At 35.1% G+C, this 17,073-nt stretch overlaps 1 protein-coding gene across 1 annotated transcript in view; it reads right to left on the reverse strand.

The window, feature by feature from the left end:
- OTOGL (otogelin like) overlaps nucleotides 1-16,284 on the reverse strand; it is a 133,300-nt gene extending 117,016 nt beyond the window's left edge. Inside the window, exons 1-7 of the mRNA XM_045553306.1 lie at nucleotides 16,192-16,284; nucleotides 14,866-14,905; nucleotides 13,774-13,822; nucleotides 9,109-9,175; nucleotides 7,320-7,418; nucleotides 5,293-5,447; nucleotides 733-854 (exon numbers count right to left, since the gene is read on the reverse strand). Of these exons, the coding sequence (XP_045409262.1) occupies nucleotides 733-854; nucleotides 5,293-5,447; nucleotides 7,320-7,418; nucleotides 9,109-9,175; nucleotides 13,774-13,822; nucleotides 14,866-14,905; nucleotides 16,192-16,270 (611 nt within the window). The 5' untranslated portion in view covers nucleotides 16,271-16,284. The remainder of the gene's footprint in view (nucleotides 1-732; nucleotides 855-5,292; nucleotides 5,448-7,319; nucleotides 7,419-9,108; nucleotides 9,176-13,773; nucleotides 13,823-14,865; nucleotides 14,906-16,191) is intronic.
- Between the last annotated feature and the right edge of the window lie 789 nt (nucleotides 16,285-17,073).

Below are 17,073 nucleotides of genomic sequence, written 5' to 3' on the forward strand. Positions count from 1 at the left end.
GAATTCTGAATGATGGATAGAATTGTTCCATTCCACAATTAACAACTTCTGGCATAACTCAGACAGGAAACATTTAAAATTGAGTGTCTGTATAATTATTTAGATTGGAAGGTAGATTATTCCAGTTTTTTTAGTTCAAAATGTATAAAACCTTCCACCAGATACATAAACATCCCCTTCCCCAAAACTCTCAGGTCATATTCTTGGCAGATAGGAAACCAGAAGTGGGGTCCTCTCTGATTCAAGGCCATTCTTTGTCTCTGCGTCTGTCAAAACTTCAGTGGAAAATCTCAAGTGACACCCAAACCTCATTCACAGAACCTTGGAAAGAACTTCCAGAATCTTTTTTAATATAAAATAAAATAGATTTTTAAAGTTCCTGCTTTAAGAAAAAAAGAAAAGATATAAGAAAGAGTAAAAATAATCAAAGAGTTGAGCTATAAAGATATCTCTTAAATCTCTCAGAAAAAAATGTGATATTCTTATCACCACCTGTGTAAACATATTTGTATTCTGCGCAAGTATCAGAAAGGTTAAAACGGTTATATTCCTGACCCCATATTTGCCCTCAGAGTCTACCCAAGTTTTGATATCTGCGTGAGATCATTTAAGGGCATTGTTGAGGAAAAAATTCTCTCCTGCTACTCTCCACAATTCACTTCCAGTGTGAGATGTTTGGAAATTCTATTAATCTACGGTGTTATTTCCATTATATCATTTATCATATCCTACCTGATTCCATTCTTTTTTATTTCATGACCATAAATTCGAATTTCCTCTTGGTTTGAAAAGAACAAGCTGATGGACCGATAACAAGAATACACTGAACCAAGGCATTTAGGACTATTATGAACCTTAAAGGGACAAGAACAAAAAGAAGGCATAGGAACAAACAACAACAAGTAGTATCCATTTGAGCTACTAAAACCACAATGTATGTTTACAGTTCTATAGCATCATCAGTCCCGTGACACTTTACATAGTTATAACTACATTTAGGATTTTTGAGAGAAAAGAAATATTTACCTCAGAAATTGGACAACAGAATTAATTTCCTAAAATATAAGTTAATCAGCCTATTTTTTAAAATGATTTGAATCATTGCATGTTTGATGTTAATATTCTCAAGCTACATGGTACATATTGGAAGAAATTAGTTCTGATAATAAAACTGTAGAGCACCACAAAAAAGCACACTTGTCATTTTTATGTCTGCTTTTTTTTTTTTACCAGTTAGAGAGTCATAAAACAGAGAGCTTCAAATGAAGCTCTACACAAAGCAATATTAAAGGCTGAAAAAGTGACCATGAACTCACTAAAAATAAAATTAATTTTAAATGTATTTATTATCCTAGGTACTTTAGGGAAAAGAAAGATTGTTTTTCAAAAAGTTTATGGGAAAACTAGTTTACTAGTAAAAAGAAAAAAGAAAGCAAGGAAGAAAAGAAGAAGAGAGGTTTATTCCTTTATTGGAAGAAAAGAGAGGAGGAATAGATTTTTTTTTTTTACCCTATGCCGAAGGTCCAAAAAGTAAAATATAAATGATGAAACCATAAAATAACTAAAGGAAAACACAGATAACTGTATAGGTGGAAAAGAAGTTTCTAAGCATAAAAGTAATAAGAAAAATGACCAATAATAGATTTTTAAATATTATAGTAATCTAATGCATATTAACTTTATGCTTAATCAGCAAATTTTATTGATCACTTACTGTGTACCAAGCATTGTTCTAGATTCCGAGGATATAGCAGTCAATAAAACAGACAAAAGTATCTGCCCTCATGAAACTTATATCTATTAGAAGAAGACAGTTAATGAAAAATATACCTAAATATAACTAAAGTATATACTATGTAAAATAACATTAAAGAAAAATATTAAGCAGGGAAAGGGGATAGAGTGTGTGTGTGTGTGTGTGTGTGTGTGTGTGTGTGTCAGGGTTTAGGGGACAATTTCAGACTGAGTGGCCAAGGAGGGGCTCACTGAGAAGGTGAAGGAGTAGGAGAACAAGCCACAGGGCATATCTAGAAGACCATACTAGGCAGAGAATAGCAAGTACAAAAGCCTGAAGTAGGAGTATGCCTAAAATATTCTCATTATCCAGGAATCCAGGCCTCCGACCTCACATTAGATGTTGGAAGATTTTTCTTTAAAGAAAGAAAATGGTGGAAAAAATATAGACACTAATATGTGGAGGCTTATTTAATAAAACCGGAGGATCCCTGCTCAATCTCACACCAACCCAACAGGCCCCCATCCATATATCCACAGTTTTCTAATCAGCTTTTAGAGCCTGATTCTCAAATGTGAACAAATATTCATGAGTCATTACTCATTTGATGAATGAAAGTCTACAACATGAAGGACAAACAGCAAATATAAGGAAAAAAAAATCAAGGAAATCAATAACAATCCAGAAAAATAAGGAAACTTCTAAAAATCCACAATTGATATCTTCAGAGAGAAAAGTGAGTATACACCATCCATGAAATAGGAATAAAATGCTATAAAAAATTTGAAGAATAAAAATAAATAATTTGGTATTCACAATATGATAGGAGAAATTTATAACCAAAGGAGAAATGTTGCAAGATAAATATCTAAGAGTTGGCAAGAAATCTCCCAATATGTAGAGGGGAAAAAAACAAAACAATGGAAAATAGGCAAGAATCAACGAGAAAATTAAAGGATCACTCAGTTTAGGAGCTCTAATATATTAGCTCCAATATAAAGGCCCATCAAGTACCCAGCACAAAAATGGGGGAAAAAATACTCACATAATTATGAAATCTCAGAACTCTGAGAATAACAAGATCTAAAAGTTTCAGGGAGTGGGGAGGTTATATGCAAAATGATCAGAAATGAGAGTGAATTGAGCTTCAAAATTCTGAAAGTGATTTCTAAATTATAATCAAGGTTTTACATTTTTTTCCTATGCACACTTTCCAGGAAATAATCTTCCCTTTCCAGCAACCAATTTGAAAATACAGTCAATTAAAACAAGTGAGTAAACAGAGAGAGAGGAAATGGGCCCCTGCTTAATCAGCACTACAGACACTGGCCATATGTTCAGAGCACCCAGCAAGCTTTTTAGAACCTAGCTCCCTGGTCTGAACAAAGTTGAAGGATCTCTAGACATTTGATGGCATCCAAGAAAGAGGAGAAACATGAGACAGAACAAAATTCTCCAGCAGGATAGTGAAAAGAAATCCTAAGTGTTAGATGCACAGGATGCCTTGAAAGTAACCGATCACAGCAGGAGACAGAAGACCTGAGAAAGAGATGTCTTGTGGGGGAAAAGAGAAACTGATAGTTTGCTTAATGTATCTGACCATATTGAGAGGAGTTTTATGGAGATAGAGAGTTCAGAGGAAAAAAAATTAATAAATGGAATAAAGAAAATGTAGTAAACAAAAAGTGAGATAACTGTCAACTCTAGAAAAATGTACAAGAGAAATAAAAACATCATAATCCATTGGGCTCAGCTCTAAAACAATATTTACATTGTGACAATAATGTAAAAAAACACACATTGATTCAAGCAAAAATTGTGATATCACTGTAGTAGGAGGTGTGAAGGGAAGGGCATGTGTGTGTCTGTGTGTTAGGGGCAGGAAAGGTGACTTCTCATTTTCTATAGTAAGAAGTAAATGAATAACTTTGAAAAATAGAAGAGATAATGGCATATTCTGACATGTAAGATAAAAGCCAGAAGAAACAGCTAAAATGGTTAAAGTAATTGCCTCTGGAGAGCCAGACTTCAGCTGGGGTGGAGAGTAAAGGAAGACAGGGACTATTTTTTGCTGTATATTCCTTGATGAAATCTTTTAAATTATGTGCATGTATCATTTTCATAAAAATAAAATGGAATTTATAGAAAATAATATAATCAAGGTATAAAAAAGGATATATGCATAATGATGTTTATCAATATATCTTTTAAAAAATTGATTTTTAAAAAGTCTAAATTCCCAAAATAGGACTAGTTAAATCATTTGAGGATTCCATAAATTGGAACAAATACAGCTAATAAATTTTGTGTTTGTCAAGAATATTTGACATGGAAGGAAGTTCTTGACATAGTATTAATTGAAAATGGAGGGCAGAAAATTATACTAGCATGGTTTAAATTTTATAAATATGTATAAAATTCAGAGAAAAAAGTGAAGAAAATATATGAATCCACTAGCAATGCTAATTCTTGGCTGATAATTCTAATATTTTTCAGACCTCCAAATTTTCTATAAAAGAAGTGAACTACTTTTACAATCAGGAGAAAAGATGGCATTTAAAATAAATGAACTTATTGATTTGAAAACAAATTCTACTAACTAAAACCAGGCTAAGTAGAACTAGTACCTATTAACTCTGGAGACATTATTCAGCATTGTGCATTATTATCAAAGGATAGATTATCTAGTTGACACCTTAGTCTTCAAAAGAGTGAGACCCTGGACAAGAACATTTCAATGAGAGAGTCAAAAGGTGTTCAAGTGACAGCACTAGTGAGAGAGTCGGGGAGTAAAGGACAATGACAAGCTGAGAACAGGAGCCCTGTGAGCACTGCAGAACCATTTCACTGAACTCCCTGTCTAAAGAAACTTCTAAATGTTTCTCTTTACACCCCATAAGTGAACTTTCAATATACCTCACTTCCTTTCTGAGTCACAAGGATTTGTTGCTCTTAAAAAGTTTCAGGGCCTACTTTTAATATTTGTATCACCTAAGAGAGGAGGAGAATTTGGGCAACTCCAACATAAGTTAGAAGGGAAAGAATAACAGAGATTCAAACACATTTTAACTATGGAGAGTTTTAGCTTTTAAATGGGACAGCACAGCAGTTTCCTGGTAGTGCTTTGAGATTGCTAGAAATTCAGGGCAGGGTAGTGGGCAGGGAAAGAGTTCCCTGACTTCCTTACTTCAACTAGAACCACTCTGTAGCTTGGATTTTGAGATGTCTCCTAGAATTCATTTCAATCAAGAATTCTGCAACTAAGAACCAATTCTCTGAGCTCAATCATATAATATCAATCTATTATAAGTCCCTCCCACGTGGATCCAAACCCTATTTCTCCCCAGTCCTAGGCCTCATCTTGATAGAATTATTCTCATTATAAGCTACAAATTAGGTCCATCCCATTTAGAACCAAGAGTTATCCTTCCCCATTCAGAGCTCTAAGTATTCATTCTATAATTATTATATATTTCCCATCATTTGTCCAGTACTTTTAAAATACACACTCTTCCAGAAATAAGTTTTTAAGTTCATTATGTCCTAGGGTCACCTACCCATACAGTGTACCGAGGCTCCAAACTACCACAGTCCTTTGCAAAAATGTAAGAACAGTTTCCTGGGAAGTAATAGTAGATGCCATCAAATGTTTCAAAGTGATACTGTCCCCAGGTTTTGCAAATCCCATCCCTGCCGTTGCCCATGTTTGGGACTGAAAAGAAACAGGATAATGTTTAGTGGAATAAAATAAACCACACATGTTTCTAGCAATGTTCAGTCATGTAAAGTGATTCTAATTTTCGTTAAAATAAATATTTTCTTCTTTGCTGGCCTATTTCACAGGAATAAATAACTAACATAAAATTATCCATTACTTTCAAAACATCAGACTCCCCAGAAGAAAAATAGGGTCTCCAAGTAGTTGTGAAATAAGAACTTACATTTGAAACTTCCTTAATTTTTATTTCCAAAGGAAGACTCCAGAAGAAAGAATGGTTAGGGAAAATGATACATACAGTAAAAGAAGGTGATGGTGATAAAGCAAATAAAGTGGCTCAGAAAAGAAAGAAACGCTATGACTGAGTGTCTTAAAAATTAGCAGAGACAGCATTAGAATGTTCCAGTCTTTCAAAAATATCTTTATGGCATCTACAGAGTAAAATAACCACTGGCCAAAAAAATTACATTTATGTCTGGGATCTGGGGGTGGGTAGCATTAGTCATTCAAAGGGTGCTGGAATGTAGGAATTCATTACCTCAAACTGGCCAAATTTCAAGCAATTTTCATCTTAAATCATACAACTTTATCTCCTCTTGTCATCACGCCCACTTTTTTTCTTACCTTATAGATAGCCTTCTATTCAATTCTTACTTTCTAGACCCTTCCCTTTATAATGATATGAAAATCAATAATATGTATGAGCACTCAATATGTGTAAAACATTTTTATATACTCTATGGGGAGCAGAAGGATAAGGGACAATCTTTGTATCTTTTCTTTTTTATAATTTTCACCTAAATGTATTAGCCTTGGCCAACTTTGGATTTTTCAGGAAAAATACAGTGATTCATTATGCAAGCAGTCTTCCCTGATGGTATGGCTTACCTCTGTTGCAATTCTTATAGCATTTGGTACTTTCCTTTATAGCACATGTCACAAGTTTAATTATTGTATATTGGGTATTGGTCCCCTCCTCTAGACTACAACCTCCAAGAGGCAAGGATATATTTATATTATTGACCATTGTATCCCACATCTCCTGGGACCTAGGAGATGCTCAATAAATATTGGTTAAACAAATGAATATTTATTGATCATTGTTAGACATAGAATCCTATCTTAGATACTGTGAATAAAAATTTTTCTTAAAAAATCTATTGCCCTTGAAGAATTCCCAATACTATTTCTATTTTATAAATAAAATGCTCATTTAATTCAAACTCAAAAAAGAATGAGGGGCTCCCAAAAATGAATCTAATTGATAAAGCAAAAGAGAGATGAATGAGAACCTGGTTTCAATAGGTTGTTGCTATATTAAGTGGGAATAAAATGCCTAAGGCAATAGCAGAGATCAATGAGAAGAGAAATGGGCATATCTATTTTTCTTTTACATTGTTTGTATTTTTTTTTTTTTTGAAACAGAGTCTCACTCTGTTGCCCGGGCTAGAGTGAGTGCCGTGGTGTCAGCCCAGCTCACAGCAACCTCAAACTCCTGGGCATGTACCACCATGCCCGGCTGATTTTTTCTGTATATATATATATTTTTAGCTGTCCGTATAATTTCTTTTTTATTTTTAGTAGAGACGGGGTCTCGCTCTTGCTCAGGCTGGTCTCGAACTCCTGAGCTCAAACAATCCGCCCGCCTAGGTCTCCCAGAGTGCTAGGATTATAGGCGTGAGCCACCATGCCCGGCCTACATTGTTTCTAAATTACATCAAATTACTGGGAATGAATCCTGGGCTCTTTAGTGACTATGCAATATGATTGTCCCAACTCTCAATGGATGAACTCTGCTACAGCAAATTATGCCTTAATGTTCTCTTCGTATCTCATAATTCTCTCATAAATATCCCTGAAACTTACCGATCTGGCACCTTGTCCCAAGAGCCTGAAATATTTGACAGTCACAAGTACCAGCCTTAGAACAGAAAGCTCCATTAAGGCATTCATAAGGACAAGAACCTGAGGGACAAAAAAAGTTACCTTCTGGCATGCATCAGTTCTTATAAGATCTATCTAGGACTAACTGTAACCACTATTAACTTAAACAGAACCCTGGGCCTTTTGCCCTGCTGAGCTAAAGAGCTAAACCCATCAAGTCTCTATCTACTTCATTTCATTATGTGTGCTGTGAAGCAAGAAAGACAGGCTTTCACATCTCAAACTACCCGGAGAGCAAAGGTTAGCCTCCTTCCAGCAATTGAAAGGTCAAGTTCCCATGTAAGGAATCCCTGTCCCAGATGATGAGAACCAGAAATACACAAGCTGCAGATGATTCCGTTGACAGAGTTTGGCACCGGCTGCACATCCGATCAGCTCCTTTTCCAGGAGCAAGCACTGTATTAAAAAATAGTACCTATCATTAACTTGAGGGATCAGGCAAAGCACAAAACTCAAAAGGAAACAACCACTTTTAAAGAGAAGGGTTAAACATTTCATTTGTAGTTTGTGTATGAATCCTCAGGCTCAATTACAAATAACGCATTCTTTGAAACCTATGCTTAATTTTGATGAGGCAGAGGGCCAAAGTCATTGCCAGTTGTCACCAAAAAATATTCTTTCTTTCATGGAAAAAAAAATTGTCCCAATGGATTATGTTAAAAAGAGGAAGCAAGTAACTATGAGCTCTAACCCTAATTTTGCCATCATCCCCAGAGTGAGTTTTAAAAGTGCAAATGAATCACAGTGAAAAATTTTCCGCTAATAAGGAGAGGACAAGAAGCAACTGGCAAAACTCAAGCAGGAAGAATTTAGGTTAACACACCAGGAGAACTAGAGAACATCTCTGAGTCACCATAAAGTATTACTCAAGAAGTTGGACCTCTCTGACATATGTCAAGTTCGTGGAAGATACTCATCTAACTGATAATTTAACCGCAGTTCTGCCAAGAATTAGAAAACCCCTATGATTCCTTTCTACCTTAAAATGCATTGATCTAAAATGTCTCTTTACTTTTAAAAACATACATATCACTAAGTATATCTTAAGTGAGAAAAAATGAGCTGCTTTAGCTTAGACCATAAATATAGATGAAAAATGGTGTTTTTCATAAACTCAAATGCAGTTTTCCCCCCTAAGGGACATATCTATCATTAAAGTTTACCTTAGATCACAGTCTTTCATTTTTCCAATGAATACATGTCTAAATATCTAGGTAAACAAATGTATCTCCTTCAAAAATGTATTTACAGTCCTGCTTATTCTCCTGAAAACAAATATCAAATCCAAACTGATAGGAATTATTAGTATTTTAAACATGACAATAAGAATTTCTATTTCATAGTTACCACTCAAATTATACTTCAAACTAGCAGCATTCTGCTTAATGGGAATGGGAGGTCGTTAAGGAAAAATAGGGATGTGAAGGAATCGAGGAACAAGTAATTGATTCAGAAAAAAAAAAAGCTTCTGTTACACAGTGATACTTTCCCTGGTCATGTAGTTATCAGTTTTGTCTCAATGTTTAGCCCTGGTTATTTCCAAAAATAATTCAAGTTTCTATATGAAGTGAACTTAAATTATTAACAAGTATTAACACTCTGGCTCAGTTTCCTTCATGTGGAGTATGGAAGCAATAATGAGTTGATGCAATATAGCCCCCAAAGGGATCTTTTGAAAAGCAAATGTAAAAACATAGGTATAAACACTGACCTTTTATTTTGCTCTCACCCCAGTGAATAGCTTCATGGAAAAAATATCTTGGAGAAGTTGCTTCAAACTTTGAAAGAAAGAAAGGAATTCAAGATAGTCACTTAATTCGACCCAAACACGCAAATTGGAAAATCTGGAAAATAGCTACAAGTACAGAAATTATAAAGTGCTGACTTTGTATTTCCTTGGGTTATTGAGGCTATCTTCATGGGGCAGAAAGGGCTCCTCCGATGCTGTGGTTGGAAGACCTCATTTCAAGCCTTGCTTTTGCCTCTTAAGTGACTTTGACAAGGCATTTACCTTTTCTGTTCACTGTCTTCACTTCCCTTCCTCCTCCCCCTGCCCATCACATGTCTTGTGAAAGGAGCCTGGTTGGAGTCTACTCTTTGGATTAACTGATTGCTTTGCCTGCAGAAATAGCACTTCTCTGACACTTCAGGTGCAGATAGGTCTAGAAAAAAAATGCCTGGGCTGATAGACCAGCAAGACAGCGGTGTCCTGCCTGCCTGCACACCAGTCTCCAAAGATTCCATCCACAGAAGCATCTGCTGTTTCAGTGTCAGTGTGTCACCTTCAGCTTTCAAGGAGCTGACACCTTAAAGATCATAGAACATCTGAATATATCTTTTTGTAGAGCCCAAGGAAGTGGTTAAGAGCATGACTTTTAGAACCAGAGCTGGATTAGAGTCCTGGCTATATAATTACTTTTTCTTAGGCGAGTTTCCTAACCTCTTAGTGCCTCTGTTTACTCAACTGTAAATGGAAACCGGCACCTACTTAATTGTGTAGTTATGCTAATGAATTAAAACAATGTATGTAAAGCTTTCAGCATAGCGCCTCCCAAAGAAAATTAGCAATAAAAAGATTTATATTAATCTAAGCAATCCAAATGAAATCTTAAGATTTATAAAGGTCAGTACAACTTAGTAGCAAATAATTGTAGATTACTAAAACTAATCAGTTATAGATTTTTATTCCAGCTCAATGACAACTGAGTTATATGGTCTCGCAATATCCTTTCCAATAGTAATGACATGTTCACCAGAATAAACACACCCACAATTTGCCACATAATTGTCAAATTAAGTAGCAGAAGATGTTAGAAAAACTGGAGAAGCTTGAAGGATAAGAAGGAAGGGGAGATGAGGCATGTGACTTCAGGAACAAAGTCCTTTCTCAGCAGATTCTGGTCTCCCTCATCCATGCCAAGTTTTATTTTGGCAATTTCCATCTCAGTCATTTTTCTGTTAATAGGAAAACCTATATAAAAGGACTCTCACACTCTCACCCTTTGAAGATCTGTTTCTAAACTCTTTGCCCCACACCACAAGTTTTGAGTCCATTGTTTTCTATCCTCAACACTCCCAGGTTTTACCCTCACTGCTCATTCTCCCATTTTTGTCCTTGCCTCTGAGCTTAAACTAAGTTAGACTCACAACAGTCGTGACTTTGATTTCCCCAAGACAGCAAGCCTCATTCTCTCTTCAGCCATGCTGTTTCTGGCTGCCTAAATCTAACGCAGCCATTTATATTACTGACACCAATATCTTTCTACTTTGGCTCCAAAATGGTTTACACCAATCCCTTTAGTGGGAACCAGTCGTCTCTGCTGCTCACCAAAAATGTATAGTGACTTCAACCCTGCCTCATACAGGCTTATAACTTTGAACAAATTATTCAACCTGCTCAGCCTCAGTTTCCCAATCTGTAAAATGAAATAACAGTCACTGCCTAACAGAATTATGATGATCAATGAAATGATCTATCAAGAATAGTGACAGGTACATAATCAGGGTTGTAAACATACTACCTGTTTTTATTATTAGGCAAAAGCTCCATACACTGGATAACACTAGATCGAGGCAAAAATACATAATTTGTTTTTTGCTCCATATCCTCTCACTCAACTCAATACACACATCCTTTATGGAAATGAGAGTGACTACCTAGCACACTAGCTTCCTGGTGGGCACAGCATCCTATTTACCCCAGCGTCCCATACATCATAATACCTTTCACCAATGCTAAGATGTGACACACAGCTTCTATTGTTTTTTTATATATATTTGAACTTAGAATGACATCTTACCTGTATGATTGGTAGCATTTTTATTTTTTATGTCATATAAATGATGGCAAATAATTGATGGTATCTTAGATTCAATAAACCAATTGCACAGAAATGACTTCTTTACAGGCCTGCCTCTCTAGACACAGAGTTTCTAAATCACGAGCCCTGCTATGCTATTCTTGTTTATATCTCTAGCATTATTCCAGGTATGTCATCAACAAATATCAACTGAACTGGAAAAAGACATTGTTCAAATGGGAATCTGCCTCCCCTCCCCAGGGTGCTTAGAGCCATGAGGGTAGCAGATTCTGTTGATGCCCCTCCCACATCCTCTCAGCCCACCTCCGAATTCACCTCTGGATTCGTCTGGGTTTCTGTGCACATTGACAGTCTCCAACTTCAAGCACCAACTCGTCTCTGTCTCTGTCTCAGGGAAGCAGTCCAAGCAGAAAAGAGTATAGGAAGTGACTCCAGGGGATTTAAGGCCCCCTGAGAGGCCTCCCTCACCAAAGAGAAAGAGGAGTTAGTAGATAAATAGCCTAGCTTCCCCATCTCTTGCAGAAATGATTCTAGGACACATTCTACATGGTTCCTCACGAGGTCCCCAATAAGACTGAGCCCCAGATGCCTGCGGCAGAAAGCCCCTCATTAACACACCCCATACTGGATTTTCTCCCTTCCTCATTTCACCTTTCTCCTTCTCTCACTTTTGCACTCCCCAAATAAATGACCTGTACCTAAGTCTGTATCTCAGTGCCTTGTTTCAGAAGAAATTTTGAAATGTAACACGAATGCAAAAAATCCAGACAGTATATGTATATATTCACATAACTGATAAAAGAGAACAGCCCATTCTTCCTCCTTCTTAATTATTAATATATCTCCACAGGAGAGTGAGAAGCACAGAGAAATACTATCTTTAGATGGGAAATCACTGCAGCACACAGATACAACATTTGCAGAATTCTGTGTCTACCCTTTCTTTGCTCACCTCATTGCCTTCGTATTTCTCAACCCTTATGTGCAAAGATATCTATCCATCAGTGCTCTGTTTTCCTAGAGCAAGGGAGTAAATCTATGAACCAGAATGGCCTAATAACACATGAAATTCCAAACCTAAACTGTACAGGGCATGATTATGACATCATTGCCCTTCTCTAACATTTCCTCTTTTAAAATTTATTCAGAAAATAAATGATTTTGATGCATGTTCTCTAGCTACAAGAATTGGAAGTACAAGTTTCATGCTCTTCATTCTCCCTAAAAGGAAAATCAAGGCAAGGTAAGTGTGTTACCTTGCTTATAAACAGAAGGGAAGTATTAACATAACTCCTTTGGGGCAAGTTATACAAATCCTGAGAACATCTGAATGGACAATAGTATAACCCTGTCCATAGGGCACTTTATGTGACATCTTTGGGGTATATTTCACATGTTCCTCAATCTAGTGGGTTCACTAGAATGCAGTTTTTCTCAAAATCAGATTTTCTACTGAGTCATACAGATGTCCTTTTGTGGTTAATATGGTCTACTGGCAAACATGTACTAAAAATTTCTCAGGGAAAAATCATTTTAACCACTTCACATGATACATAAGTATTTAAGTACACCAAACACTCATTTTAAGAAGAAATAGTGTTTCTATTCCATAGGCAATCTTTTGTCCATTCTGGTACAAAAAAGGTCTCTATTTTGATAAAAAAATAAATTTAGTTCTGTCTTCTAAACTGTCACAACAACATATCAAATCTGTCTTCCATTTATCTACTAATTCTCTTCAATTAGTACCACAAAATATACAAATAAATGCTAGTAGAAATTGTTTGCAACTCAGCATCTGACAAAGGCTTTCTTGAATATTTAAGCTGTTTGCTATATAAAAACTCAAATCACATTACTTTCCAAAGAAATGCCTATCCTAAGTAAGGATTCTCTATTTTATTATCTATCTTTTATAGAGAAATATTGTTTTCAAATCCATCCAATTGAACATTCCAACTATAGTTTGAAGAAATTGCAATTATGTTGTCCAATGTCTTATAAAAAGACCCAGGTAAGAAGGTCTCAAATGTAGGGGTATCCTGCCCCTCCAAAACAAAAAAAATGGGTTACCTATCCAGAGACACCCACAATTTAGATTTATCGGACAATATAAAAGCTGTCTGTCAGGACACCAGGACATATCTGATGCCCTTTTGTAGTATTTAACTCATATCATTTACAGCTCTCTCTGTCCCTTTTTGCGTGTATTTGAATTGTTGTCATTGTCTTAACTGATATTGTGCTTAATTTTAAACCAATTCTAATTTTCTGACAAGTAGATGAGATTAAATCCCCCATAGGGAGATTCAACCCTGTCAGTAAGTAACTGAAGTGAATAGCAAAAAATGTATTCCACTTCGAACGTGAACTGAGCATGAATTTGAGGGTCGTAGAAAAGCAGTAGAGAAGTTACTTTGCTTCCTCCTCTTCCTTCCTATCTTGGTTTTAACATTTTATTCCCCTCCACAAAGGTCTCATTGTTGAAGTGACAGCAGAGTCCAAAGCAGATGGATTATTTCTCTGCCTCTCTCTCTGTCTGAGGCATAACCTACCTGTGCTGCTAAAAGAGCTCTTTTCTGTCGATTTTCATTAAACCCGTTTCTGGAAGAAAACAAAAAGAACTTGTATAGTCAAAGGCCCCTAAGCAACCTGAACAAGCCTTTCCCAAGAGAGAGCTGGTGCTTTCCTCTTGATTTCCATCACTTTATCAAAGAGGTCTTTCTTGGTTTAACATTTAAAAGTTCCCCCTCCCCTTTTGGGAGGGGTGAGATTTGGGTGGTGGCACCGTCTCATTTTACAAAATTCGGGAGTGTCCCCAGATTTCTCCAGTCTCTGATGTAAACTGAATTTTAGGAAGGAACTTGAGATAGAAAAATAAACAAAATCGTGTAACATTGTAGCACCAACCCACATAATATTTTCTCCACGTGACTTGGTAAATCTGGCCAGGTTGGTATTTGCCAAGAGCACGTCCACTTTTTTCAGACATAACACTTAATCCTCTCCTGTTGCATATCATAAAGGGCAGATTAGCATTAATGTGAGTAAGGATATCAAATTGTAATTTATCGAAATCAAATAGATAATAATTCAGTACATTTGTTTTATGGTGTTTTTTGTTTTTTATTATTTTTATCAACAAAAATCTTATTTAAAAAAATCAAGATGGTGAATAGAATTCTGCTTTTCATTAATCAGATCAGTTTAGTCCAAAACATGATTTTCATTATTTAATACTCGAACCATTTTATGCTTTTAGCATTAAAAATTGTTTTACTCTATGTTGAGAATATAGATTTATAATCAATAAGGTATATTACTAACAACAATATAAAGGTGAATATTATTGAAAATAAATTTTTTACAAACCTTGGAAGTGAAAGTAACGTCGCTTTGGTACCTACAGTCATTGGATACCACCAAGAACTCCTCTTGTAATTAAAATAAAAGTAAATATTTACTTCATAAATAAGGACATGAATGCCTGATCATTTTTAACTTGTGGAAATGTTTTTAAAAACTCTGTTTCATGTTTTTTTATAAAATTTCATTTCTTTCCAAAAGCAGATACAGTTGTCTGCTGAATTTTGTTCGTTCCCATTAACTTTATGTTTTAGAGGACATAAAGAACAAGAAATACTCACTTTGATGCTCCCATCAAGATAGATGATGCACAAATATATTCTGCCAGAGAAAAATACATATGTGTATATAAGAATGAAAAAAAATTATCCAATGATTTTGGTCACATGTTCTAGTTATTTAAAGAATCATTTTAACCTAAATTCTAAAACTTAGATTGAATATTGCTGTTAGTTATTTTGCATTTTTTAGAAGATTTTGATCAGCAAATTCCTTGTGAGACGTCAGAGTGCCCGATAAGCCAAAAGGAATGGATAATGTGCATGGATTTACACAGAGACATAAGACTACTGAACTAGCACTAAACTTGGAATCAGAGATCCACATTTTAGTTCTGGTCCTACCACTTAGTATATGTCAAACTTAAGCAAGATACCAAACACACCACAAATTGTGTTAGACAAATTGATCTCCAAAGTCTTCTCCAGCCCTCAAGATTCTGTGACATCTTTCTCCTGAGGGTTTCAGTAACTTCTGGAATTGGAAGATAGTATCTTTGATTTCTCTAGTCTTTTACACTTCAGTAATTTCTCCCATATCCCTTATAAGCACCAAAACATACAGACCTTTTTGGGGATTAAAAATTAACAAGTGGATGTAAATAAATGCTTTCCCCATTTTGATAAGCGTGATAAAGTGCTTATCTGTTAGAGATATATAGGCATGTATTTCATTAATTTAAAATACTACAAGAAAAAATGTGTAGGAAGGCAAAACAAGTTCATCAAAATGCTGATAGCTATGGAGAGTACGGGGGAGTTGTTACATTATTTTAATCTTGTATATGTTTGAAAGTTTTCCACAATAAAAAACAAAATCAAATAGCAAAAAAAAACTTAATTTATAAATAAAATTACTATAAAAATAACTGAAAACCAATTCTTAGCCTCAGATGTTAAAGTCATTCTCAAAATGTCTTTTTACCATTCTTTGGGTTGATGACACGAAGAAAGTTTTAAGTATTCAATTTCTCTTTATCTGTTATAAAATTTGAAATGTTTAAATTACACATGGACAACTATTTTAAATCATCTTTTAGAAGAGAAAAAGTTAGAATCAGAACTTCTTCCAATACAACTGTATGTCATGATAAAAGGATCATTTTAACTAGCCATTAAAAAAGACTTAAAAATGAAAACTAAAAGGTCCAAATTACCTACATTGTTAAGAATTTTCAAAAAGACGGTCTGAGCATCATTTAGTACATATCCATATTAATGATTTCAAAGGGCTTCACAGTATAAGGCGAAACTACTTATATAAATTGTAAAAGAAACTAAAATATAATAGACAATAAATTAAGGTAAAAATGTGATGTAAGTTCTTACCTTGTAATGAAAACAGCAGTGTATGAAGCAAGAATATATTCCAAGGTATCATTAAATTGAATTTTCTCACAATGTTCATTTCAATGTAGCCTTTCTCCCTGAAATGTAACCAAATTGTTGGTCTTTACTATGATGGCATCTTAGAAGTATGCCTAGTTATAGTGTGCTCAAATTCTAACAAATATAGCTATGTAACAAGGTAATTCAAAAAGAAATGCCAGGCTTTCCAACTACATACAGCATCTGAAGCTTTAGAACTTGCAGGCAACCCTTTGGCTGAGTCTCTCATTAGTAATGCATGGCAGCTTCTTACCCAAGCCCGTATTAGTTACACCCTCACCTGCACATCATGCGCCTTTTTAGTCTATATTAACCTTTTATAACTTCTAAAGACAGCAGAAACATTAAGAAAAATACCTGTTGATATATTCTGAAGCCATAAGAGATAACCATTATTCCAAGTCGTTGATCTATCCTCTGTGTTTTAGAATTTTATTCACAAAATAATTACTGTCCCTTGAAAAAAAGTGAAATAAAATCCTATCAATCTTTCCTAAAATATCTAGATGTTCTTTAGGAATTAAAGAACTAAAGATTTTCTTTAGGAATTAAAAAGTGCACTAAAACTATGTGCACATATTTTCAACTCAAGTCCTATTCCAGTGTAATTGAAGTTGACATGTTCATGGACCAGCAAATCTTTCTGTTAAACACTCTGCTACAAAAGTAACAAATTTTTTAAATATATGATATTCTAATTAATGACTTTAAAAAGAAAATAAAGCAACTCACCTAGCTCTGAAAACCTTCCCTTCACACCCCGTTTTTCCATCCTCTATAGAAAGTACCCAATTAGACAACAAAGACCTTATTCCACCAGCA

Source organism: Lemur catta, chromosome 6, assembly GCF_020740605.2.
Source record: "Lemur catta isolate mLemCat1 chromosome 6, mLemCat1.pri, whole genome shotgun sequence".
Lineage (NCBI taxonomy): Eukaryota > Metazoa > Chordata > Mammalia > Primates > Lemuridae > Lemur > Lemur catta.